The sequence below is a fragment of the Coenobita brevimanus genome, chromosome 52 (assembly GCF_032717465.1).
Source record: "Coenobita brevimanus isolate Jiangsu-jjx chromosome 52, ASM3271746v2, whole genome shotgun sequence".
Classification (NCBI taxonomy): domain Eukaryota; kingdom Metazoa; phylum Arthropoda; class Malacostraca; order Decapoda; family Coenobitidae; genus Coenobita; species Coenobita brevimanus.
Genome location: NC_137005.1, coordinates 37,216,564 through 37,243,501, shown reverse-complemented (window position 1 = coordinate 37,243,501; position 26,938 = coordinate 37,216,564). Strand labels below are relative to the sequence as shown.

General features: G+C 40.6%; 1 protein-coding gene across 9 annotated transcripts in view; it reads left to right on the top strand.

Annotated features, from left to right (window-relative positions):
• hts (adducin 1-like protein hts) overlaps positions 1–22,948 on the top strand; it is a 242,199-nt gene extending 219,251 nt beyond the window's left edge. For 2 of the 9 annotated variants that reach the window (XM_080272997.1, XM_080272996.1), the window contains 7 exons: positions 337–435; positions 4,669–4,743; positions 8,322–8,378; positions 10,995–11,015; positions 13,300–13,364; positions 17,013–17,207; positions 20,996–22,947. In XM_080272997.1, coding sequence (XP_080129123.1) covers positions 337–435; positions 4,669–4,743; positions 8,322–8,378; positions 10,995–11,015; positions 13,300–13,364; positions 17,013–17,153 — 458 coding nt within the window. In that variant the 3' untranslated portion in view covers positions 17,154–17,207; positions 20,996–22,947. Of the gene's footprint in view, positions 1–336; positions 436–4,668; positions 4,744–8,321; positions 8,379–10,994; positions 11,016–13,299; positions 13,365–17,012; positions 17,208–20,995 lie in introns of all 9 variants that reach the window. The other 7 variants (XM_080272993.1, XM_080272994.1, XM_080273000.1 and 4 more) reach the window with 5 other exon arrangements.
• The last annotated feature ends 3,990 nt before the right edge of the window (positions 22,949–26,938 follow it).

The window sequence follows — 26,938 nt, the reverse complement described above, 5'->3', positions numbered from 1 at the left end:
ATCTTGATGCGTGATTTCTTTCTTTTTTTCTTTTTGGCTAAACAAATAATTTTCCATGCACTATGTAGTACTGTAGTTGTTTCACATTAATCCAATTTATCTCCAACATAAGTTTTTACTTTTTCTGTAAAGAATTTCAGAAGGTTTCAGTTTGTGAAGGTCTTAAAATCTTGCTCCTGTAGCACTTTAATGACATTTTTTACGTTCAAAATTCTTCCCAGTTTGGGTAGATCGGTTGATGTTTCATTGATAATGGTGATTTTTGTAACTTCACCAGATATCTAAATGTATTTTATTTGAGGGGGGGGGAAATCAGTAAGGCTTTTATTTTACTAGACACTTTTATTCACCAAGAGACCCACAGTAGTAAAAGAGTTCATAGGGATTTCTTCAATAACACCTCAGAATTAGAAATCTTTGCTAAGCTAAATACAAGTGTTTGATATTTGCACCTTAAAAGGATATCTTTATATCTATCTATCAATCTATGTCTGTTGCCAGATGCCATAATTCTGTAAGGGGTGGCCACAGACAAATCACCTCTATGTTGCCCTGTCCCCTGCCATTTCGTTGCCCTCCCCCTAGCTCACACCCCCCCTCTCTCATATACCTCTCCACTCCATTCCTTCATCTCATTCTTGCACTCCCCCCCCTCCTCTTCTTGACCTCACTCACACACACACATTAATCTCTTGCTCCTTATCCTCTCCACATGGCCAAACCACCTCGATGTATTTCTCTTAACACCTTTCATCGCATCCACATCCACACCACAATGTTCCTTCACTTCCTCATTTGTCAGTCTGTCTCTCCATATAATTCCACATGCTCCACTCAAATAACTCATTTCCGCTGCTCTTACTCATGACTTGTGTCCTTCCAACAAGGTCCAAGCTTCACTTCCGTATGCTAGAGTTGGTATCACAGTACCATCATGCAGCAACGTTTTTACTTCCATGCTCACTTCCCTGTTTCTTATCACTGCTTTCACAGAACCAGCAACCTTTCTTCCTTGTTGTACCTTTCAAGCACTTCACCTTCCAAACTTCCATTTATACTCATCTCACTGCCCAAGTACTTAAATGCACTCACATTTTTCCATTTCCTCATTCTCCAACCTCGTTGTACATTCATTGACATCATTTCTCTCAAAGACCATAACTTTACCCTTCCCCTTCCATACATTCACCTTTAGATTCCATTTCTTACACACACTCAGACTCATTCCCCAAGTATTGCAGTTCTCTTCATCTTCACTTAACAGTACAGTACCATCTGCAAACAGCAGTACAGGAAGTTTCCAGATGCTACCCTCTCTCATGAGGGCCGCTCCAATATCCACTGCCCTACCTTGTGTCACGTTTACAACTCCATCCGTATATAGACATCCTTGTTTCAATCCAATATTCAGATAGAAAAATCCACTCAGTTCAATATCCACATGCATTACAGCCTTAGCGCCCTCACACATACTCTTCACTGCATTCAGCAACTTCCCATTTGCTCCATGTATTCTTAATATTGTCCACATTCCTTGTTTGTCCACTCTGTTACATGCTTTCTCCAAATCTATGAAGACCACATACAACTTCTTTCCCTTCTCTGGAAACTTTTCCACTGATGACCTAAGGATGAATATCTGATCTACACAACCTCTTCCCTCCCTGAAGCCTCCCTGTTCTTCTCCAACTTACTCCTCTGACATAGTCCTACCATATACTTTTCCTGTTACACTAAGAAGATAAATGCCCTTATGATTACGCCACACTTTTTTTTCCCCTTTTCCTTTGTACAGGGGAATAATTATACCTAACTTCCAATCCTCCAGGACTCTACCTCTCTCCCAGGCCAGTCAACACATCTTCTGTACCTGTTGTACTACTATCTCTCCTCCATGCTTCAGCAATTCATCACACACACTATCAATTCCTGGGGCATTCCCCATTTTGACTTTATTCATTGCTTTCACTACATCCATCCTACTGACCTCTTCCTTCCTTATCACCTCAGCCCTTCTCCCAGCCATTCCCCATCCATTTATACTTGCATTACTTTCATTATCTATGTTTAACAGTTCCATAAAGTTTATGCCTTTAGTGTATATCACAAGGATTAAAAAAGACCTTTTGGTACATTTCTGAAGGGGGAGAGCCTGATAGGTCATCTTGGGGATGGGGGGGAAGGAGTCATAGGATCATTTGTATAATAACTTCTCAGTGATGATGCCTCTTACATTTTATTCTTGCAGCCAGATGACTTTATTCAGCTTAGGAGACACTTTCAGGCTGGAAGAGGTAGATGCAACCATTATTAACCCCTCTTATATATGAAGCCATTCCTAAGTTGAATAAATTCATCTGGTGGCATCCTGAGTAAAGGAAAAAATAGCTACACCATCATGGGGAGGAGTTTCGGATGGCCTAGGTGCTGTCCTTCCATATAGGAGCAATTTTAGTTCTTAATGGAGGTGCTGGTTTCATCTATGAGAACATGCAATCTCGACTACAAGAACCAGAGAGACGCTGCCCTATCTGTCATACATAAATAGTGTGTCCGCCTTAACTTGGCAGTTTTTTTTTTTTTTTCCTCTTCTTTTAGCTGTCAGATCAAGACAACACTCGTTCTACATTTTTAATTTAACACTTCTTTATAATTACTATCATATTCTTATATTAATTCTTAGAGCTTTACATTCAAATTGGAGAGATGGCAAATTTAGGCCAAGTTGAAATGAGCAGAGTGTACAGTAATCTATTAGAAATCACCATCCTCTCCTTCCCTCACCATACCCACTCCCTTTCACCAGTCTGAGTGCAGGATTTAATGCTCATCATACTAATTTACCAAATACTTGAAAATAATGATTGTCATAAGTTTAAGTATTGCTGCTGTATATGCTGACAATCAATTACAGTTTTAATTTCCTTGTGATTTCAGTCTTTTATGTGGTTGTTTTTGGTAGTTCACTGATGTCCCAGATAAAATGCTTGAAGCTTAGCATAAACAGCCGTATTATTATGTGCTAATGGTGAAGGTCGTTGTGTTGGTGTTTGAACCTTTAAGAAGATAATACCCATAATTCCCTCATGTCCTGATGCTCCTTTATTTTGTTTAGCATAACTTGTAACAGCAACAGTTAACCATAAATTATAAGGAAAATCTGCCAGTATGTGTTACTTCTTATGTATTGTCTTTAGAAGCAGCTTTATAATGACAGTGCTATTTATTTTATATGTAACATGATTGTTTTTGAGCAGTGCAGACTTTAGCAACGTAAAAAAAAAAATAATAATAATGAAATAGGTGTATGTTTTCTAGTAAATTGTAAGGAAGGATATTGGTTTACTGTAGGACCTATCCCCTTGTTTACTTTGAAGTTGTGTGAGGCTTTTGATGGGGGTAATAAGGGCTTGGATGTTAACATTTTATTTATTACAATGGCTACCTCTACTTCCATCATGCATAATGGTATATATAATTTGGAGTACGTCCTGTGTGCAGCTTGTGTACATTTGGTAAGATGTTAAACCTTGGCAAGTGTGATATTGCTCTTATGGTTGATTAGTATTGTGCTTGTGGGCTTTACTTTGCATGGTGACTGTCCCTGTAGTAGAGTTGTGAAGTGAACTGAGCATGATGTTAGTTGTGGTGCAGTAGTTGTGAAGTGAACTGAGCATGGTGTTAGTGGAAGTGATCACATGCATGGGTAGTGTTACTGCAACCCCTTTATCAACAGGGTTCTATTTCTTAACCCCTTCCATCTGATGACATGTTTTTACTTTGTTTTTGTTGTCTCCAGATTATTTTATTCAGCTTGGGGTTGTCCCCATGGCCCCTGTAGCGAACGAGATAATACTGTGCACATGCAGCTGAAAGTCTTTGATCAGGAATTAACAGAGTTTAAACAAGATACACCCTCAGCTGTGTTCATTGAGCATTTGATTAACCAGTTATGCCCAGTGACAGGCTTTTTTGCACTGACAAAGAGCCTGCATGTGGCAGCACTGTTCACCTTGGCTGTGCAGCTGTGTCCTCCACCCAGAAGCTAGACCACCTCCTACATTATACCCCTACACCACACCTCAGCAAAGTACCTTGGTCTGACCCTGGTGAGGCACTCTCTGCCACAAGGGGGCACCAGTTTCCTACACAGTCTGTATACTATACTGTACATATGGCATGGCCCCACAGAATCAGTCGCTTACCTGTGGTCGGTGGGTCTACTTGACCAGACAGATTAGGGTTAAGAAACATCACCAACAACTGAAGTCTGGTGACTAACTTTTTTGTTGACCTTCATGAAACAGTCATGGCTTTAGTTCACCCCTACTCAAGGACTTTCAGCCATGAATGTACCCAACTCCTCCAATGTGAAATTTCTCCTCATAGCTGAATAAAATCACCAATAAGTATTAAGAATAAAGTTGAAAAGCATGTCATTGGACTGAAGGGGGTTAATGTTTGTGTCTTCATTTCATTCATGCATTTTTAAAGTTATGTCTGCATTTTCAAAGTTATGTAGCTAGATTGGAAATAACCCCTTGCACTGTTTGTAAAATTTCAACTGAGATGCATTGTGTAGCCAGGCAGAAGTGAGGTTTGTGCTTGTGTACCAGTAGTGTTTGTGTGTCTAACTGTGATTGTGTTTGCCATGACTTTGCCTGCCAGAGGATGACCAAGGCAAGGGAGAGGACACCGATCCTGGACTGGAGCGCTCCAAGTCTGCATTTTATAAGCACGAAGGTATTGTTGCTTGTTTGCATGCCGTTCCTAGTACTCAGCCAGCCCTCTTCCTCCTCTTTGTGTCTTTTTTTAAAAACTGTTTTGCATTACTTAGCCATCCTTCCTCCTCTTTGTGCCTGGTCATTTTACTGTCGTACTAAGCTATCCCTCTTCCACCTCTTTCTGTGTTGTCTTTTTACGATTTACTTAGTCTGCCCTCTTCCTCTTCTTGCTGTCTTGTCTTTTTTGAGATATTTTGTGAAGAAATGCATGTTCAGTTTTATAATGCTTCCTAATTAGGGTTTGTTATAGCTTTACAGTTGTTGCAATGTTTTCACTTTTATTGTGCATTAAGTTAATTTATTTCTGCATTTATTATTTATTTGTTTATTTATTTATTTCTTATAGTACAGTAATACAGCAAATGAACTATGACAGTTCAGCAATAGAGTAGAAACTAGATGAGTCATATGCAGACAGACATACTGTATATACAGCAATTGCTCGTAGAGGTTAGGCTCGGATGACATTCTGGGATAGAGAATACGGTACTGTACTATATTTTGACAGAACTTGTCATAGCTTTAATATTTTAGTAAGTTGCTGTGGATAAATTTGACTGTTGATTCTGTTACATTTACATTGCATACTATTGTTGGATATTGTCTTTGATAAGTTAAGCTTTACCAGGAAAGCTTTACCATCTGCATCTGACATTTATCATATTGTTGATACTATATAAGTATCATTACAATAGTTAGACATGGCATCTGTCCAGCAAGACCATAACCCCTTCTCTCTGAGGACATAGTTTTTATGTAATTTGTGGTCGTAGATGATTTTACTATATTAAGGCAGGAAGAAACTACAGACTAGAGGGGTTAGACAGCCTCGATTAATCCCCCCTCAGGTGCAAAAGGTCTTGCCTAGGCTGAATGATATCATCTTAAAAAAATAAAAAATAAAAATCAGTTCAGTACATGGCTTTCAGCACTACTGTGGTTAAGGACACTTGGTGGTCTAGTGGTTAAAAGCACCATTTGGAGTCACAGCCTTGCCTTGCTCACCTGTATTCAAAACTCAAAGAGGCAGTAGGAGATTATTTCAGTCGTTTGATGTTACCAGAGATGTAGGCTAGTCATCTTTGCTTGAATGTTCTGAATAATGTAAACATAGTAGTGCCTCTGTACCTGAAAGGTATAGATTATGGGTACTCTTTGCTGTTACTGGGGCATATACAACCAGAAGGAAGTATGTAAGAATCCCAGTCAGTACCCACTCAGATTCTTCTTTGGTTAGAAGGATACTATAAACATAAACACAACTGCAGATTGTCCAAACCAAGTTTGTAGTAATAGCATCATTGACTTGGTGTAATAATTTAATCTAAGTGATGGACCAGTATACTATATTTGGAAAAGACTGAGAAAGTAAATGTGGCAGTTGTAAATCTTCATCCAATCTCATTTCATGTAGAGCATTCAGTAGCATCAACAGTTATTTCAGTAAGGTAATACTGTATATTATTTTCTGGTGCTTATATATGGGGATATACATTACCATCATATTTCTCTTGATGATAAACACTGAAGAAACTATTGTATTTAGTATGTTCAGTAATAAGAGCTGCAAAGGGATGTTGCATTGTAGTGACTGCATGAGTTAAGCATGCCATCATCATTCGTACCACTTTCTCACTTGAGTAAGGATGAAAGGAGGTCCTAAGGATGGGATTCAGTATTCCACAAGATCTTTTTATATAGACACATTTTATGAACAGATGTTTGCAGATGGTAAAGACTTTCGTGTTTTTAAGAATGCCTTGAGGTTACACAGAATAGGTAAAAGCAAAGTTAATTTTACTGTGGCCTATTTTATCATGACATTATTTTAGTCCACCAGATACAAGAATCACTATTAGGTAAGAGATAACCCCTTCAGCCCAAGGATGTATTACTCATTCTAACTTGGCCCAGATTTTTGTCCTTTTGCATCGTTCAGTGGCAGAAAAAGGCAATGCTATAGCTCTTCATCCTTTGCATACCGCTTCTTCATGACGGGCAGCATATTCCAGTGCTAATCTGTTGTTATAGCTTGGTATTCAAGATGGAAGATGGCAATTTTAGGCCAAGTTAGAGTAAAAAGAGTATAGTTATTCTTGTTATACCTAGATGATATATTCAGCTTAGACTTCATGGACTGGAGGGGTTAGAGAGAACCTTAACTAACCCCTTCACTCCCATAAGCTGAGTATAATTGTCTGGTGGCATTAATTCTAACTACGTCCATGGGTTGGAGTTACAACGTGACACTACAGATAATACAAGATATAATAATAGACAGTTTAAATGTCCCTGTACTTGCCATACTGTATTTTCCATAGCATTATTACCTGTAGCTATTGACATTATAAATCATACTAACATAAATTGTAGCTCAGCACCTTATGTCATCTGTTAAGTTATTGTAGCTTCTTTAGTGTTGCTCTATTGCATCAACTTTTTTACTTTCATTTAGTTTTGTGCACCTTGGCTTATACATTTAGTTGAGTTGACTTAAACCTACAGATACCTGATTTGATGGGGTCAAGGACAAACGTTTGTGTACTGTTCCACTGCATCTGCTTCACACTTAGGGCATGTCTGTCCCTTTCCTGCCTCGCATATCATATCAGGCAGAACCCTGCATGGGTAGAGAAACATACTAAGCCTTTCTTAGCATAGGAATATTGGCCAGCAGAGGAAAATGAGAAGTAGAAGAGGTGAAAGTTGAGGAAAAAATCATGTATTGGTAGAGAAACATAGTAAGCCTGTCAAAGCTTTTTGAATATTAGTCAGCAGAGGAAAGTGAGAAGTAGAAGAGATGAAACATTAGACAAGCAAAAGTTAACTTCATATTCCACTTCTTACTCACATGAAGGTCATGTCCATCACTTTCCCCATGGTGCAGCATATCAAAGAGAGTCATGTATGGACAGGAAAACATGTCAAGCCTCTGTCTCAGCTCAGGAATATTAGCCAGCAGAGGAAAGTGGGAAGTAGAGATGAAATATTAGACAAAGCAATCATGTATTAGCAGAGAAACACACCAGTTCTCTATAAGCTTAGGGATAGCCGGCAGAGGAAAGTGAGAAGTACAAACAGGTGCAATAATGGGCAGACTTTTGTCCTTGACTGTACACAAATACAGAGTGTCCCAGGAAGCATGTGGGAAACTTAAGGAGGCTATTCTTTGGCTAATTTTATGTCATAAATGCTATACAGTATCAACAAGAGTCCAGTTTTCAGCTGGTATGGAGCTACAGTTACTGATGACTTGATGGGATGATGAGGGAGACCAATTTTGCCAAAAGGTCATCAGTAATCGTAGCTCCATACAGTTATGAATTGGCCTTACATTGATATAATATTTATGATTTAAAATAACCCAAAAATAAACTGAGATTTTTCACATACTGTATATCCCAGGACCTCTTGTATTTTCCCTAAGTTAGCCATGATACAGTATTTTGTGTGTGTGTTTTGATTTGCAACATTGCATGGCAGACAACTAACCCATAAACTTGCATGCTGTTGATCTCTGTGGTTGTGGCTGAACAGAGGCTGCCCAGAAGCGCTCGGCTCTGCAGCGCCGATCCTGGTCCCTCACACGCAGAGGTAAGGCACCACACTCCGCCACACTAACCCACCACACCCTGCCACACTAACCCACCACACCCTGCCACACTAACCCGCCACACTCCACCAGCCCACAACACCACACTAACCTGCCACACTCTTCCACATTGGCCCACCACACTCCACTAGCCCAAAAACACCACACTTAACTCACCACACTGTACCACACCGATGCATCACACCGCACTTTACCACACTAACCCACAACACCACACTTCACCACATTAACCCACTACACCATACTTCACCACATTAACCCACTACACCATACTTCACCACACCAACCCAACACACCACACTTCACCACACTAACCCACCATACCACACTAGCCAACCATACCACACTAACCTACCATACCACACTTTGTCACACTTCATCACAGTAACCAATCTCATCACCACCACTAACACCACACCACACTAACCCACCATACCACACTTCACCACACTTTGTCACAGTAACCAATCTCATCACCACTACCACCACACCACAGTTCACCACTCCTAACCTTACTAACCATTCACAGCACCTCTGCTACTCCCCCTGCTGCTTCTTTTTCTCCTTACCATTACTGGCACACTCTTCACCATACAAACCCCATCACAGTTACTCAACCACGCTCTCCACCATTGTAATATTTCCCACCAGAAACTCACCACCACCACACTAACACTGCTCCTAACGCCACCACAGCCATCATAGTATTTTTTTTTTTTTTTTTTTTTTTTTTTTTTTTTCTGTCACCATTAACACCATGAAGCTCAACTCTCCCCAGTATTACTTCCCTCTTGCCTCATCAACCCAAGGACATCATTTTCATTTTATTTTTGCCACCTACAATTTTATTCAGCATGGAGGAGGCCTTCTGAGTGGGAGAGGCTAGATACAGCCTTCGTTAACCTCTTCGCTACCAGGGCACTTTCGTATGCTGGAAAAAATCGTCTGGTAGCAGGGACAGTAGAATGAAAATGTGTCCTTGTGTGAAAGGGGCTGTGACTTGTAGACTGTCTTTCCGTCTGTCATGATGAGTACAATATGGAGCTACAAACAACACTTCTGTAGAGCCTGTCACTGTCCTTGTTGAAATATTCCAGTGATTTTACAACATTTTCAACCTTTGGACAATAAATGAACATGAAGTACTCTAGTGAATTTAGTACATTTTCTACCTGTGACAATAGATGAACATACTGTAGAGTACTAGGATATACACTACACCCGAGGAATTAAAGCACAGCACTCTCGTGAAAGAGGGTGGATGGCATTACAGTTGCCACCCCTAAATAATACCTTGACCCTCCTAAAGAGTTATCATTGGGCCACCTCATAATTAAGCCTGGCCACCCCATTTTAAGATCGAATCTACACTCTTGCAGTAATAGTATTTACGACTGACTTCTTGCAGTCACAGTGAAACAGCCATCAGTGTAGTGTACTGTTGAATGATGTACTTATCACAACACTAGTTCATTACACATGTACAGTTGTGGATGAAAGAAACAGACATAGCTTTAATCTGGGCACGTAAAAACTGGGTCATATTTGGCTGATGATTAACAGTGGGATGGGTGGGAAAGGGATAGCAGTGTCTCCTTATACCTCCACTAGGTACCATTGCTCCACTTTACCCTCTATAACTCATCAGCCAGAAATGATCCAGTATTCTGTGCAAGGACTATGGTGGTGTTGGTTACTTTTGTCTGCACCTCTACTATATGTTAGAATGCAAGATGAAAAACTGGAACATTAATATAACCTGTAGAAAACTGCAAGATATTTGTGGTTGTTGGCTCTTAATGACCTGGTTTACCTAATAACTTCATTTTATATTTCCCCATACTTTGATCCATGTTTGTAGTGTACATGATATCAGGATGCCAAAGCTTCCCTTCAAAAGAACAATTTCACAGAGCATTCCAAGTTGATATACATCTTAATGTATATGGAGGTGTGATGAGTTTGACATATTGAATCAGATAATTGGAAGACTTGGAGGATCACCCTCAAAGCAGTTTATATTGTTTGGCAAAGATGTTTAATCATGCAGCTGTATTTGTGACACCTGTAATGTATGATTTACCTGGTTCCTGATTAATTTTTTTTGCTGCATATAGTAGTTATGTACTCTGCCTTAGTATGCAGAAGCATCAGTGACAGCATGCATTTTTTTTCTTCTTGTGTCATGTCCAGGAAACACTGTACTTTATATTATGACTTTATGGTATGCATATTTAGTCACTTTTAAGTTAATTGATGGCCGTGTTAACTGTGAAAACTGGCCATGCTCTCATTTTAACCACCTCACTACGATGATGTATTATTACAGCTTATTCTTCCTACGTATGGATGATTTTATTAGGCTAGAGAGGGAAATCAGGTTGTGGATGGGTCAGTTGATATCGCTTCTAACACCATCACTATACCTGTTAATGGTTTCTCCCAAGTTAACAAAATCATCTGTTAATAGTAAAAATAAGCTTCAAAAGTGTATCATCTAGTTGAAAGGATTAATGTTAAGCAAGGAGACTTTCGCTTTCGACGGTTGAGTAAGGAAGAGAATATTGTTGATCTGTAATTTCTCTCTCTCTGGCAAGTGACACAGTTCCTGGGAGGGGGTAGGTATCTCCGTGTGACAAACAGTGCTTCCCCTTTACTTTGCCTGACCCTGTAGTAGTCTTAGCTGCCTTGCTCGGTTCTCCATGATGTTGGGAATGTTATGGAATATGAACCACGTATTAAAATTGTGTTTGCTGTGAAGAATAAGCAGGTTCAGCCCAGCTTGGACCCTCATCTAGTCCTAGTGTGATTGAATTTGCTGTATCTTGACAGTAAATGTAGTTCCAATATGTGGCTTTAATTTGTACCATTACTGTGCACAGCCAGCTACAAAAGTCCATTCACTTCTTCTTCCCCTCTCATCGCTGGAATTATAGATGTCTGAATGACATAGTGGATCAGAGTACATATTATCACCCACAGATGGATGATGCTTCTTTGTCCACTAACATTCAGGCATTTATGAATCCAAAGAAAAGGGCAGGAGAGGGGAGTGGACTCTTGTAGTTGACTGTGTGCAGAATTTTGTAGTGTTTATAACAAATTCTTGAAAAATGGTATGATTCGTAATGCAAGTCCAGTACTAGACTGACGTACCATATCTAGAACCTGAAATTTCTCTGTAGATGGCTTATGATGCTTGTGTTCCATGGGCTGGAGGTTGTAGTGTTGTGTGATGTATTAGGGAACTGGCAGTGGCTTGTTGGCAGTTGATATCTGCAGTAGGGTAGCGCACAGTACAGTGTGGTGTGAATATTAATACGCACATGTTGTTATTACAGTACTTTATAATATCTGTATCAGGAAAGAAGAGGAGCCAACCACAAAAAGAAAACAAAAAACAGAGTATTAATTTTTCGTACAGTTTTGTGCATATTGAGTATATTTAATGAATCTGTTGTGTTCTTATATACTGGTACAGTATTAGATTTGATATTCCAGTTTCATTGGATAAAGTAAACATTATGTGGAAAAAAGAAATTGTACTAGTTAGATTAGCAAAGAAAGTTTGTCATTACCATTGTATATTGTAGTACAGCATAAGTATTTAATGGACAGCTGCAGATTTTCATCTGAAATGCGTATCTTAAACAGTGCTGTGCCTTGTGGTATTAGGTCAGTACAGTTACATGGTGCACTTATCACTGATCCTCCTGTAACCAGCATTATTTAATTCATTCATTACCGCTTTGCTGTCCTTCTGCTGCTTTATAGGTGACTGGCTGGTTACTTGTTTGCTGGTTTGTTATACTGCATGGAAAGGAAAACAAAATTAAGTTGAATATCTTTGTTTTAGGCCATTGGGAACTGTGTGACATACTCCACATGTAGTTTTTCTTATTGGAGCTGAGGGTCTGAACAGTTGGCTTAACACACTGAGCTGGGGAATGTCTATTTCTTTTTATTTTTGCCATTTGACAGTTTTGTGTCGCTTAGGAGAGACTTTTCAAACTGGAGAGGTTAGACACAGCCTTAATAGACCTGTCAGAATATGAAAGATTTTTTCCTAAGCTGAATAAAATTGTGTAGTGGCAGCAAGAATATTGTACACAAAATAGACCATCAACCAGTCTCATGTGGGTTAGCGCTAGGCCAGTGCGTGTTTGGTGTCTTCTGAATGCAAGCACAGTTTATGGTAAGCAGTGGTATTATGTTTTGCAATATAACTAATGCTGATTTTTTCCTGGTATGAGAAAGTTTTGCCATATATTTCCCCATAGGCAGCTCAGGCTTCAAGAAGAATTGAAGACTTGCCTCTTATGCCTTGGCCAGCACACCCAGCTGACTGCAACCCTTAGACTAACTTTTATATCTATGTAGTGTAGTTATGTCTGTGCATTTTATACTTGTCACTTATTGCCATTTAAGGTCTATAGAACTAATTTGATATGGTACTGGGTGAACACAGCACTTGTACTATGGTTCTTTGTGGAGTGGATTAATCTCGTAACACAAGACGGAATCAGTATTTAGTCTAATGTTGGAAATTAATGATGTTGTAAACCACCCATCTTCACCCATATGATAAATATTTTCTCTCATTCTTAGCATTATTACAGGGATTCCTCGCTTAACGTCAAGGATATATGAAGGCAATACTGTATTCTGAGTGTAACAACTTTAACTGATACCTGCCTTTGCTTTATGACTGAGCAGTTAAACACACAAAATAGTACTCATTCATGGCTTCAGACTAATTTTATAATGAAACGCAAGGAAGTTTAAGTGAAGAACAGATGTTATTTTATGAGCAAATTTTTGAAAAAACGTTAAATTGAACAACTATAATCGAGGGTGAAGTGTGTCGTCATGAGTGGGTTTATAATACGATGTTTGTTTCAGGGGAGACAGTAGCCAATGGTGATGATGAGGCACACCACAGCACACTCTCACACAGCAGTAAAGAGGTAGGCCAGGGTTTATTTTTATTTATTTATTTTTTAAGGTTTACCTCCTGAACATAAAAGTGTCTCCATGGCTCTTTGTATTTTTGGATCCTGCCTCCCCCCAACCTTTTTTTTCTATCTATCTGTCTATAGCCCGACGCCCTAATCCCGCAAAGGGTGGCCGCAGACAAAACGCCTCCAAGTCACTCTGTCACCCACCATTTGACTCCCCTCCCCCCAACTCACCCCCCCCTCCCTCATATACCTCTCAACTCCATCCCTCCACCTCATCCTCGGTCTACCCCTCCCTCTCCCTCCCTCCACCTCACCTACATACACCCTCTTAGTCAGTCTTTCATTCTCCATTCTCTCCACATGTCCAAACCACCTCAGTGTATTTCTCCTAATCTTTTCAACCACATCCACATCTACCCCACAACGTTCCTTCACTTCTTCATTCGTCAACCTGTCCCTCCACGTCACTCCACATGCTCCTCTCAAGTAACTCATTTCCACTGCTCTCACTCTTGACTTGTTCCCCTCTTGCAAGGTCCACGCCTCGCTTCCATATGTCAGGGTAGGGATCACAATACCATCATGCAGTGACTTCTTAACTTCCATACTCACCTCCCTATTTCTCATCATAGCTTTCAGTGTACCAACAACCTTTCTTCCCTGCTGTACCCTTTCACGTACTTCATCCCCCAAAGTTCCATCCTTACTCATCACACTACCCAAGTACTTGAATGCACTCACAATCTCCATATCCTCACCATCCAACCTCACTGCACACTCTGTGACTTCATTCCTCTCAAACACCATAACTTTACTTTTGTTTACATTAACTTTCAGCTTCCTCCTCCTACACACTGTCCCAAATTCATTCACCAAACCTTGCAACTCCCATTCATCTTCACTCAACAATACTGTATCATCAGCAAACAGCAACACCGGAAGCTTCCAAATCTCACCCTCATTCATTAGGGCCACCCCCACATCCACTGCCCTACCTTGCACCTCCTTTACAACCCCATCCATATATATATTAAACAGCCATGGAGACATCACACACCCCTGTTTCAGTCCCACATTGAGATCAAAGAACTCACTCAGCTCACCATCCACTCGCACCGTAGCCCTAGCTCCCTCGTACATACTCTTCACAGCACTCAACAATTTCCCCTCCACTCCATATATTCTTAATACCTTCCACATACCTTGCCTATCTATTCTGTCATAAGCTTTCTCCAAGTCCATGAAGGCAGCATACACTTTCCTTCCCTTCTCTAGATACTTCTCCACTAAACATCTTAGAACAAATATCTGATCTACACACCCTTTTCCCTTCCTAAATCCCCCTTGTTCTTCTCCAGCTAGCTCCTCTGTCATATGCCTAACCCTGTCAATGAGTATTCTACCATATATTTTACCAGTCACACTAAGAAGGCAAATACCCCTATGGTTACCACATACTTCTCTCTCCCCTTTTCCTTTGTACAGAGGAACAATTATACCTGATTTCCAGTCCTCTGGAACCCTTCCCTCTTCCCAAGCCAATCTACACAACTTCCATATCTACTCCACAACAATCTCACCCCCATACCTAAGCATTTCACCACACACTCCATCAATTCCTGGGGCCTTTCCCAGCTTAATCTTCTTCATCGCTTCCACAACTTCCGACCTACTGATCTCTTCCTCCCTCCTCTCATCTCTTCTTCTCCCAGCCATTCCCCAACCACTTATACTCACACTGCTCTCACTCTCTACATTCAACAAATCTTCAAAGTGCTCCTTCCATCTCCTCAATTTCTCTCTCTTCTCCACCAACAATCTATTATTCCTATCTTTCACTCCCCTACTATTTCCCCTTTCACACTGCCTTACTTTCTTTACCTCCTTCCAAAACAATTTCTTACTCTCCCTCCATTTCACACTCAGATTCCTCCCAAACTCTTCATCCACTTTCTTCTTACTCTCCTTCACCAGTCTCTTAACCTCCCTTCTCCTGCTCACATATACCTCTCTCTTCTCTCTCATCTTCTCCCCTACCTCTACTCGCCAACCATTCACCATATGCCTTCTTCTTTTGTTCCACAGCTCGTTTCACCTCATCATTCCACCATGCTGTCCCTTGCACACCCTTGCATCTCCTCCTCACTCCACAAACCGCCTCACACGCTGCGCTTATCTCTTCCGTGAATATCTTACATACGTCTTCCACCCCTTCCATCTGCTCTAGCTCATACCTTCCCAATCTTTCTTCCACTATGCTCTTATACTCTGTCCTTTTCTCACTATCTTGCAATTTCTCCACTCTTCTCACAGGAGCTGCTTCCTCCTGTCTTCCCCTTCGTCTCCTCAACCACTTTCTTTGCAGCTCTACCTTGGCCATCACTAAGTGATGGTCCGATACTCCATTCCCCCACCCTCTCCACACCCTTGCATCCAACACTTGTCTTCTCATTCGCTCATCCACACACACGTAGTCTATCATTGCCTTTCGTTCAACAAGTTCACCATCCATCCTCCTCATTACTCTCCATGTATACCGGTGGATCATCTTATGACGAAAGTAGGTGTTGGCTATTGCCAACCCCTTACCAGCACAGATGTCCATCAAAGCACTACCATTCCCATCTACTTCAGCTGGCACACCCCACTGACCAACCACTCCATCCACTCATACATCCCCAACTTTGCCATTCATGTCTCCAATCAACAGCACTCTCTCGCTCCTCTCAAACTTGTCCATACATGCTTCTACTCTCGCCCAAAACTCATCTTTCACTCTTGCCACTCGATCCTCTGTTGGAGCATACACACATACAATCGCCCATGCTTGTATACCTACTTTCATCCTCACCCATACAATCCTTGCACCCACTGTTCCATACTCTCTTATATTCTCCTTCCACTTCTTGCTTATCATCAGACATACTCCCTCTCTTGCCCTCTCATTCTCACTGACTCCCGCACATATACCTACACCGTATTCCCATTCTCTCATCCTTTCACCTTTCCATTTAGTTTCAGTCAATCCACATATATCCACTTTTGCATCCTCAAGCACCTGGACAATCTCTCTCTCTTTCACTTCATCATTCACTCCTCTCACATTCCACGTTCCTACCCTCAGAATGTCCTTTGTCCATTCCTTAGTCGTCAACGTATGGTCCGTCCGGGTCCGAGGCGCTTTATTTGCTTTTTTAGTTAGTTCTTTTTACGGGGTGGGGCACTAACCCACCACCAACCCTTTTAGTCGCCTCGTACGACAAGCAGGGATACTGGGGGAGTATTCTTGAAACCCCCCTACCCCCAGGGGGTAGAAATAAGGTTATGATGATGATGATGGTAATGAGAGTGGAAGGTCTATATGACTTTTCTTATTTTTGTTTTATCCTACCCCTTTTTTTGATGATTATGATTATTTTGATGATGATGATGGTGATGATGATGATTGCATCTGTTCATCATTTGGTGTTTTCTCTGTGCAGACTGTGACAGCAATTCTGACTGTGACCATAACACTGATAGTAATTGTGAGTTTGACTTTGAGAATGGCAGTGACTGTGAAAGGCTATGATGATGGTGACCGAGAGTGTGACCATGACTTAAGCAAAGATGTTTATGATAATTACTCAAGCCCTAACTCCTCCCACATCACAGGGGTCCCCCACCAAGGACACATCGTTAACCGATGACTCGATCTCAAAGGAGAAGAAAAAGAAGAAGAAGGGTCTGCGTACACCCAGCTTCCTGAAGAAGAAGAAGGATAAGAAGAAGGAGAAGGAGGCTGCCCATCACTAATATCTCCCCAGTCCCACTCCTTCACCAACCCCCGTCTCTGGTAGACCAATGCTGGTAAGAAATGGCAGGCTTAGCCCCATATGTGGAACTGTTTGTACAGCAGTTTTGGCCTGACTTGGAATTTATGCAAGTACTAATAGAGACATAATTTTAATTAAAAAAAAAAAAAAAAAATCACCCCTACTGACGTGTAAGGGGCTGAGGGAAGACTATTGTAATTCATTACATTTAAGGGTAGAGGACCAGCTGTCCTCCCATGGTGGCATTACATGATCAAAAGCCTGCAGATATCTTTTGGAAATTGAACCTATGGAGCATTGTCACTTTCACTGGGGTGTGTTAACTACTGGACTTCCAAACGTATTGAAATGTACAGTACAGATATATACCTGGATAGGGATGCTCCTTCTCTGTTGCCTGAAGAGGGTCCATTCAGAGCTAGAACTGTTGTATCTTCTCAGTAAACACTATTTCCATAAGTGGGTGTAATTCTTCTATTTGAATGGCTGGGTAAGACTGCCATACTTCCATCAGTTGTAGTTTGACCTCATTCTCTAAGGGAAATTCAAGCCTATATTATTAAAAGTGGGTGTGCAAACGTGTAAGCAAGCCCCATATTTTTATAGACACTTATAAAATGTCTGTGGTTGTTAAAATTGATCAACCTGCATCCCACATTATAGAGAGCAGTCACCAACAGTATAAAGACAGACATGTTCTATCATCATCACAAAGTGGGAGAGGCTTGCCTTCACTTCTGCCCTCTCAGTTTTAATATGTCCATTAGTTATTTAGTTTCAAGGCTGGCATTATCCCAGTTACTGTATTTTAGGGGTTGTAGGTAATGGCATCCATCATTCTCACACACTTGGCGTAGTGCTGCCTATTTCTTCCTTCATGCCTATCTTTTTTTTTCTTTCTCTGTCTTCCTCTCTTTCTATTTCTCTCATTCTTCCTGTCACTATATATTTATTTGTTGTTATTTTATTTTATTTTTTTCACTTCAGTGGCTCATGGTTGTCTGTAACTCAGGAAATAATTTCTAATGTTGGGTGGTAACCGTACAGTATAGCCAAATAACAGGATGATGTGGAGCCTACTATGGTGCCCCTGGTACTGTAACTGGGTGGAGAAATGCAAATGCAGCATCCATCCAGGAACCAAACCTCCACACTAATCCCCACTCTTTGGTGTGGCAAGGCACTGTCAACTGCAGGAAGCATTGGTTCACATCACAGGATGACCCTGCAGGGCAGTTGCTTGCCTGAGGTTGAGGGGTCTGCTCTATCAGACAGACTGGGGCAGTACAACATCAACAGTGACAAGTGTATTTAAGGCTAACTACAGAATGGTAGAAACAAATACAGACTGCAGGGTAATAAATCCACTCACTCAATGTAGTGCTGCTCTTAAATGACTTCCCTTTCCTCTTTTCCTTCCTATTCTGTCTTTCTTTCCTCTTCCTTCTGTATCGGGTGCCTCTACACTGAGTGACAAGCCAAATGGTTTCCTGTACACCAGGAAATCATTTACTGTGCTGGGTGGTAACTATATAACCAAACTATGGCGCCTGGTGGTTTAGTGGGTAATTAAGGCACTCCAATTGGATTGAGCCTGTGTAGGTTTATATCGAAGGGGTGGTTGGGGTTTATTGCTCACGTAAAGCCACTCAGGGATGATTGAGGCTGGTCACTCTCATCTTAAATGTCAGGACCAACTTGCCTAGTCCTGGGCTCCTACGCTCCTCATGGAGCAACATAGGATTAGGTAATGAATAAATGAGACTGCACCACCTCCTCCTCCTCAGCCATTTACAGTAAAAGCTTAGTTAACCCGCATCCGATGCATCGACACATCCGTATAACCAGAACGCAAATTCGATCCGGCATGGGATCGGAAATATTCCAGATATCAGTCTTTTTGTGTTTATTGTAGTGAACAATCACGATCACTAATTTCTGCTCAGGGGTGCCCTCTTCGTACCCCCATATACCCGGGGAAGACGGGAGGCGGGGATGAAACGACCTCCACCCGTCTCTACCCCAGCTCCCAACCTTCCCCCATATCCCTACCACTCCTAGCCCCCCACTCGTCATTCTTAACTGGCAGTTACATCTTAAGCTAACCTCATACTTTACACTCATAGTCACATTACTTATACACAAATATAAAACACTAGGATTATGTAAAAAGTATATAATATGACTATGAACATGCTGCAGCAAGAAAGTAATGCATTATAACATTGACAATAAAACTAAAATGTTAACAACGACCATCCCAGGCCTCATGCGTTGGGTGTTTGCATGCGTCCGTGTCTGTGCCTGTGTGTTTGGATGTCTTTATGTCTGTGTTTTTCAGTGTGTGTGTGTGTGTGTGTGTGTGTGTGTGTGTGTGTGTGTGTGTGTGTGTGTGTGTGTGTGTGTGTGCACCCAACACAGGAGGCCTGAGGTGGCCGCTGTTAACATTTTTGTTTTACTGTCAATGTCATAATGCATTAATTTCTTGCTGCAACATGTTGATAGTTATATTCTTTTAACATGTCCTAATGTTCTTTGTTTGTATTAGTAGTGGGACCAAGAGTGTTAAGCACGAAATCAGCTTGAGATGTAACTACTAGTTAAGAATGACGGTGGGGTTCGGGGTTATGTAGGGGTGCGGGTGCTGGTCGGGAGCTGGGGTAGTGGCGGGTGGAGCTCGTTTCGTACCCCCCTCTCCTCTTTCCTGGGTATTCTGAAGTAGGAAGGGGGCACCCGTGAGCAGATATTAGTGAGCGTGAGTATAGCTGTACTGTATCTTACGTGTACCGTATCTAATACTGAATAATGTACTTTATGAAATAAAGTCCCAAGTTTGGTACTATTTCATTTGTTTGACCTCCCAGAAAATTTCCGAGTAACATTCGATTATCCAGAAAATTCCATATCTGGAATGGAAGAATCCCCATGCATTCAGGTTAATTGAGCTTTTACTGTACCTTGCATATCGCATGGTAACATTTTCCTGTATGGTATTTATGTTGTTTTAGTACAATATTGATGTAGTTTGTATCAGTAACATAAAAGAAAATAGTAAGGTATAATGTGTAGAATAAATCTTGAAGGAAAAGGTGTTACAAAGTGTCCAAAGCCACTTGGATTAAGCTTCTAAGTCTCAAAGCCTTATTTGACTCATAGAAGCATACTTACTCTAGAGGTGTGTCGCTTGGGTGGGTCTGGTACCGAAACACTCCCTGCCAGTACTGTCATTAGTACAAAGCATCAGTGCAGTCATACTGTGCTCTGTAACCCCTCATTCTGATGGATTTTCATAGTACATTTGCATGCACCATGCAGTTTGATTCCTCTCAGGAAAAACTTTATGAACTAGAGTGGTCAGAGTAACTTCCCTTAACCCCATCAGTACAAGACATCTGCCCTGAGTTGAGTAGAATCATCTGGGAGTAGCAAAAATAAAATAGAAGATACATCGTTGGATTGAAGTGGTAATGACTGCTCCAAACTGATCCTTACCCTTTGTCCTGAGGTGTTGGTCTGTTTGGAAGTATGACTGTCAGCCCAGATTTCTGTCCTGTGATAGACCGTCGACTCCTGAATAACAAAGAGAATATCATTGCCACAATTGTGGTACTGTACTGGATAGCCTATGTATCAGTGTAGATTATTTAGTATACTGTACTTGTAGTAGTGCCTCATCCTTTTTTTCCCCCTGTCAGGAGCATAGGTGCATGTGGCTGAACTATTGAATCCAGACATAAGACAAGAGTGACCAATAGCTCATCCTTAAGTGGCATTGTTTGAGCATGATTTATGAACTAAGCACACTTGTTTTTCATCTGACAGACACTGCCAGACTCTGTAGATAGCAAACAAGAGGATTGTATGGTGGGAACTCTTGTGTGGTGCTGGTGAGAGGTGTGCTGCTGCTGCTGCCGTTGCTGCTGACTGTTCATCGGATCCAAGACTTGTCAACTCGTATTTTTATGTGATTGTCGGTTATTTCTGTTGTTTTATTTTTAACTCGGTTCATAGATGAGGCAGTGCTAGTGATTACACTGCTTTGTTGCGTATTTTTAGGGGCTATAAAATAAAGAATATCAAGATATTTTTATTTCTAAAGAAATTGTATGCTTCAACAAAGAAACAACAGTGGAGCCTTGTGATTATAAAGTTCTGCTTTCACAAGGAAGAATTTTTTTTTTTTTTTTTTTTTTTTTTTTTTTTTTAAATGATGTCTGGTTGTAGCTGGTCCTCTGAACTTTAGCTTTCATTAGAGTGCCTAAAATGTCAAGTTTCAGATGCTGATGAACAATGTGTTGATGCCTGGTGAATGTTTATGAATGTGAGTGAGCTTGTGTGGATGAAGCTTTATAGATTTCAAAGATCATAGTGCAAAAAAAATAATAGCACACAGGTTGTTTCTTCTTGGGTATATATTGTATTGTATTTTTTATTTATGTTTTATCATCATTCTTAGTGTTCTTTGCTTGTCAAAAACATACCGATATGCTTACATTTGACAAGTATGAGCTCAGTTACATTTGTATAGACAAGCAATGTAATCCATAAGATGGGTTTTCTTTTAGATAAATTGGTAACCAGTTCAAAGACTGGAAGTTAATCATATATCAATAGAAATTATTAAATATTATTAATTGACTTAGAAATTATAAGATATTATTGAAGTATAATAATTATTTATATAATTATTTTTAAAAATATATTTTTTCAGCTCAGACTGCCAGAGATCAATAAACAGAAATCGAATTTATGCCTACTAGATATGTGAGCACATACTATCATGTGAATGTTAGCAAGAATTTCTGTCAGCAAGTCTTCAGGCCAGTTTCTACAGATTCTTTGTAACTGGAGTAATTATTGGACCCTGTTGACAGCGCTATAGCATATTTTTCTGATCTTCTGAATTGGGGTCATTGTACTGGCTTCCTTTTTCTCTTTCTCTCTTCTTTTATCTCAATCACAAGTCCTTCCATGGATAGTTGTTGGCTCAGCATTCTCTGTCTCACCCGCAAGTCTCGCCATTTGCACCAAATGGTTCACAAAGAAAGAGGAGACTACCTTTGGCTCTCATCTCTTGCCAACCATTGGCAAAGATTTATTTTAGTAAAGAGGAAACTTTATGTGACACTTTTTTATATGCTTTGTATGATTTGTCTGACCACAACTGTTTGAAGGTGGAAGGCGCACTCTATCAGCTGAGAATGCTAGTTCACTTTTCCACTTTAACTCATGCCACCATGAGTAGTGTCAGACTTACTCATTCATCACTAGTGAGCTCTACTTCTCTTCTAAATCCTGTTTTCGTTTTCTCAGTACAACTTGTCTTGAAAAACATAAATTGGATACATGTCCAAGACTGGTCACCATTATTTTTCATGTAATTGAGGTGGCTTACAACTTTAGGCTTTGACATCAGCCTGTGTGCTTGTGATGTTAGGAGTTCCTTAGCTTTTCTCGAGTCTGCAAGGAATCTGGTCCAAGTGACCTTATGAGCGGAGAAACTCAGCTGGCGGTGCCCGAGGTTGTTATAGGACCACTACTTTTGTCTTCTCTTGCTAATAGAAGGTGGATTGTTTCACTAGCTACACAATTTTTTTTTTTTTTATCACAGCTTAGCACTGTTTTTATATAAATCTGTATTATAGTATCTAAATGAATAATAATTATTACTATAATTATATGAATATGCAGGCAACTGATTTTAGCTTGTTTTTGGAAAGAAAATAAAATGTCCCAATTTTACAAACTCTCCGTCATTCCGCTTTCATTCCATCACCTACCTCGTCTTTGTACAGTTTATGGCTGTGCTGAGGTTCTGGTTTATTTGGTAATGGCAAATCTCATTTACATTCTTTCAAGGTGTAGGGGCTCAAGGCAAGGCCACCTACCATTTTCCAGTACACCTAAGAGTAGATTACTACAGTAGGCCCTCCACATTTGAGTGGTTCCACATGGCTGGGTTCATTTGTTTATGGAAACTAGATAGCCATTCTTCAAGAACATCTAAGAAACTACCATAACATTTGAGAACCATCTAGAAGTGCATGAAAGTGTCAGTGAAGTTCCCTGCAATGCTTTGTTACCTCCAGTGCATTCCCACACCCCACATGGCCTACACTCCTGCTTCCCTTGCCTTTGTCCTGCAGTCCCACTTGGGCCACTCCCTGCCTCAGTCATGCAGTAGCCAGTGCCATGTACAGCTGTATTCATACCAGAATCTCCAGTCTGTGTCTGTGTACTACTGCTGTGCAACTCTCCAGTCTGTGTCTGTGTATTATTGTTGTGCAACTTGAAGTCAAATTAGGAACAATAGACAAAAATTCACATAATAGGATGTTTATGAAGCTTTATAATGAAAAACTATCATAGTCTGCAATTAGAAGTGCCGATTAGATAAGCGGCTACCAGTTCAGTGATTTATTTCACCTGTACTGCAGTAAATATTATATTTAACAAATGTTCTGTCTTGTACCTGTGTTGTACAAATGTTCTGTCTTGTACCTGTGTTGTACAATACAGTACAGGTACTGGCAAATCCTAACTTATTTTGAAAATTCTGGTTCTAATCTGAAATTCCCAAATCACGGGCTACAAGGGCTTGAGAATATCAACACATCATCATCAGGACCTCCTTCCCCACCCTGGGGCAGTGGGAGGAGCAGCAATGTCCAGACAACTTAAGTTTGCCCAGTTCAATGGGCCACACTGCCATTCACTCACCATTCAAACCCTTGAAATTCTGGCTCCATCAGATAGGCCAAATATCTTTTTCACCACTATTGACTTCCATTCTCTCCACATGACCAAATAATCTCAGTAAACTCTCTTCGATTCTGGCGTCCACAGACTTCCTCGCTCCACATCTCTCATGTATCACATTATTCCACATCCCATCCGCTCTCTGTACTGCACATACATTCCTCAGCAGTCCCATGTCCACTGTCCTTACCCTCTGACTTTTCATATTCTTGCAACACCACAGTCTCACACTCGTACATTAAAGTTGGCACTAATATTCCTTCACGTAAGCCTCACGCAGCTGCAACACTGAAGCCTCTGTTTCTTATCAAGGCCTTCTTAGCAGCAGCTAAGGGATGGTGCCTTGGTCTGGTTGTGAAACACTCAAAGCAGAGAGAGAGTGGCCGTGTGCAGTTTGCCACAGGGGTGTGGGAAGTAACTCTTGCGGGGCATTTTTGAAATGTGGGTGCTGTCGTGGATTTCGAGTTTGAATTTCCCGCCCGCGACAGCACATTTTTTTGTAAATAAAAACTTGCAGTAAATAATCTGGGTTGCATATTATTTATCACTGGAGATAAATCCGGTCATGGAGAAAACAACATATTCAGTTATACACCTGTATATTCAGTAATGATAAGTTTCATTTAATTTACTTCGTGCACAAAGCTGCTCAGTTCTCTCCCTGCTACCAGAGAGTTCAGTTCTCTTTGCCGCCAGATAGTTTAGTTCTCTTCCCGCAACTGGACAGTAAACAGCAATCGGCCATCATTCTGCACTTAATACCACCAACACCACAGCTAAGTACTCAGAATATTTATTCTAGGCCTTGAAATATTTATATTGAGTACTGATTAAAACGCCATCTAGCCTACATACTGTATATAATGGTGAGTTGTTGTTCTGCTTTATGTTAGTTGATAAATAAGATCCCCTACTCTAATAATACCTAACATAAATTGGTGCCGTGACGAGGATTATATATAGTGATAAATAGGCTAATTGGGGGTTGCGGGTGTGAGAGCGGAACATTGTGCTGTGTCGGCGATCAACCATATGTTGCGTGGGGCGCCCGAGAAAGACTACATTGAACTTAAAATCTGCACTTGCTGTCATCTTCTCTCACTTAATTGCCTATCATTAAAAATGGATAGAATAAAATCATTAAAGAGGCATAGAGCAGACAAAAAGGGAGCCATTACTAAACTGACCACTAACTTGACAATTTATAGAACATGCCGCAACCGTTCATGATATCAAAGGAATGAAAGTGACGGTTGAGAAGATCCTCGCTGAGATCGAGTCTTACAAACAGGAGTTGTATGAATCATATCCTGATGAAGACCTAGAAGGAGAAGTGGTCAGTGACATGGAATATGTTAATAATGTGAACAGACACTTGATAGAATTAGAGAGTGCTCTAGAATTACCCGCCAAGGACTCTGGGGCCGGATGCTCAAAACTGGTCATATCTCAGTCCCGCCGTCGGTGGTCGCTCCTCTAATCCCGTCTTAAGTTATTCCCGCCTTATGACTGACCACCTCCACCAATGTTCAAACGAGAAGCGGTCAGTCGTAGGGCGGGTATAAGTGTTAGTCCCATCAAGCGGCAGAGGGCAGGCAGTTCGCCAGCTGATCTGATAGCAACCAATGAGAATCAGTGTAACAAAAAAAGGCACCCAATGAGAATCAAGGAGGTTGTTTCTAAACAGACAACTCGTGCATGCTGGTAACAACAAATATCACCGCCACAGTCTAGATACTCGCCACACGCCTCGCTGTCTGCTAATACTAACCTACTTCACAATGGAAGGTGAACCTAAAGCCAAGAGACCTCGGCGCCCAAACTTTACTGATGCAGAGCTGCTGGCTATGGCAACAAGTGTTGCAGAGAAGCAAGACTTTATATAGGGAAAATTTTCATTTGACAGTGCCTCAACAGGAGTCAGGATGAAGGCGGCAGCTTGGCAATATGTTACTGATGCTGTCAATGCTGTCAGTCGAATTCAACGTGATGTTCGGACGTAAAAACTAAATTCAAGCATTCAGTTTAGTCAATAAACTGGAATTTTTTTCCTTAAGACCTGTTTTGCAATGTTTTTCTTTTCTAACTTATAATCTTTGACATATTTTATATTTGTTAATAACCGTTAGGCCCATCCAACAAAGTTTTAGCCCCAATCTAACGTAATCTACCTAAATTAACTAACCTAACCTAAACCCCAAACCTGCTTGGAGGTTGTCAAGCCAAGGCCACATGATTACGGTGATAAGTTGTTTTGAGGTCAGTGGGGTCCAGTTAAGTAATGTTAGATTAGATTTTAAGCTAAGTGCAAAATGGTGGTGGGTTTTCGTTAATATCTCAAAGACTATTATTTTGCCGTGGATGAATTTGAATGATTTGATGCAGACATCAAGATGTACCTATTGAGCTATATCAAATTCATTACCATAAGGCAGGTGCACTTGTAAACATTTACCCTATACTTACCTAAAGACCCTAACTTATCACTTCACAGCCCATACTGGTCATAATAAAATTTTGAGCTAATGAAAGTCCCTAAAAGAAAAAAAAAAAAAAAAAAAAGGTAAATTAACAGTTTAGGACACCTCTGGAATTCAATATGCATACTCCAGAGAATGGAGGTTAAAATGTGAAATTCCAGTAGTGTCCTAAACTGTAATATACCGGAAAAAAATACCAAATCTGCCCACATCTAACTTAGAACGAGGGTTTGTAGAAGAAAAGCAGTTCACATGCCATACCTAATGAAAATATATGAGTAGCCTACATTTTATAGCAAGTATGTGGCATCATAGGGAGGCTTTCACAGTCTCATGAGATAAAATTATGCTGCACATCTACAATTCATAAGAGGCCTCAATAGCGAGTCACTTAAAACTCGATAACCAAGCACAAATCATGCATGAGAGAGTTCCCTGGGATCCTTGCCATAATAAAATACCGCTATATGCTTGTATGTATTATAAACACCTTAACTAATGTTTTGAGGGGTAGATAACGCTGATG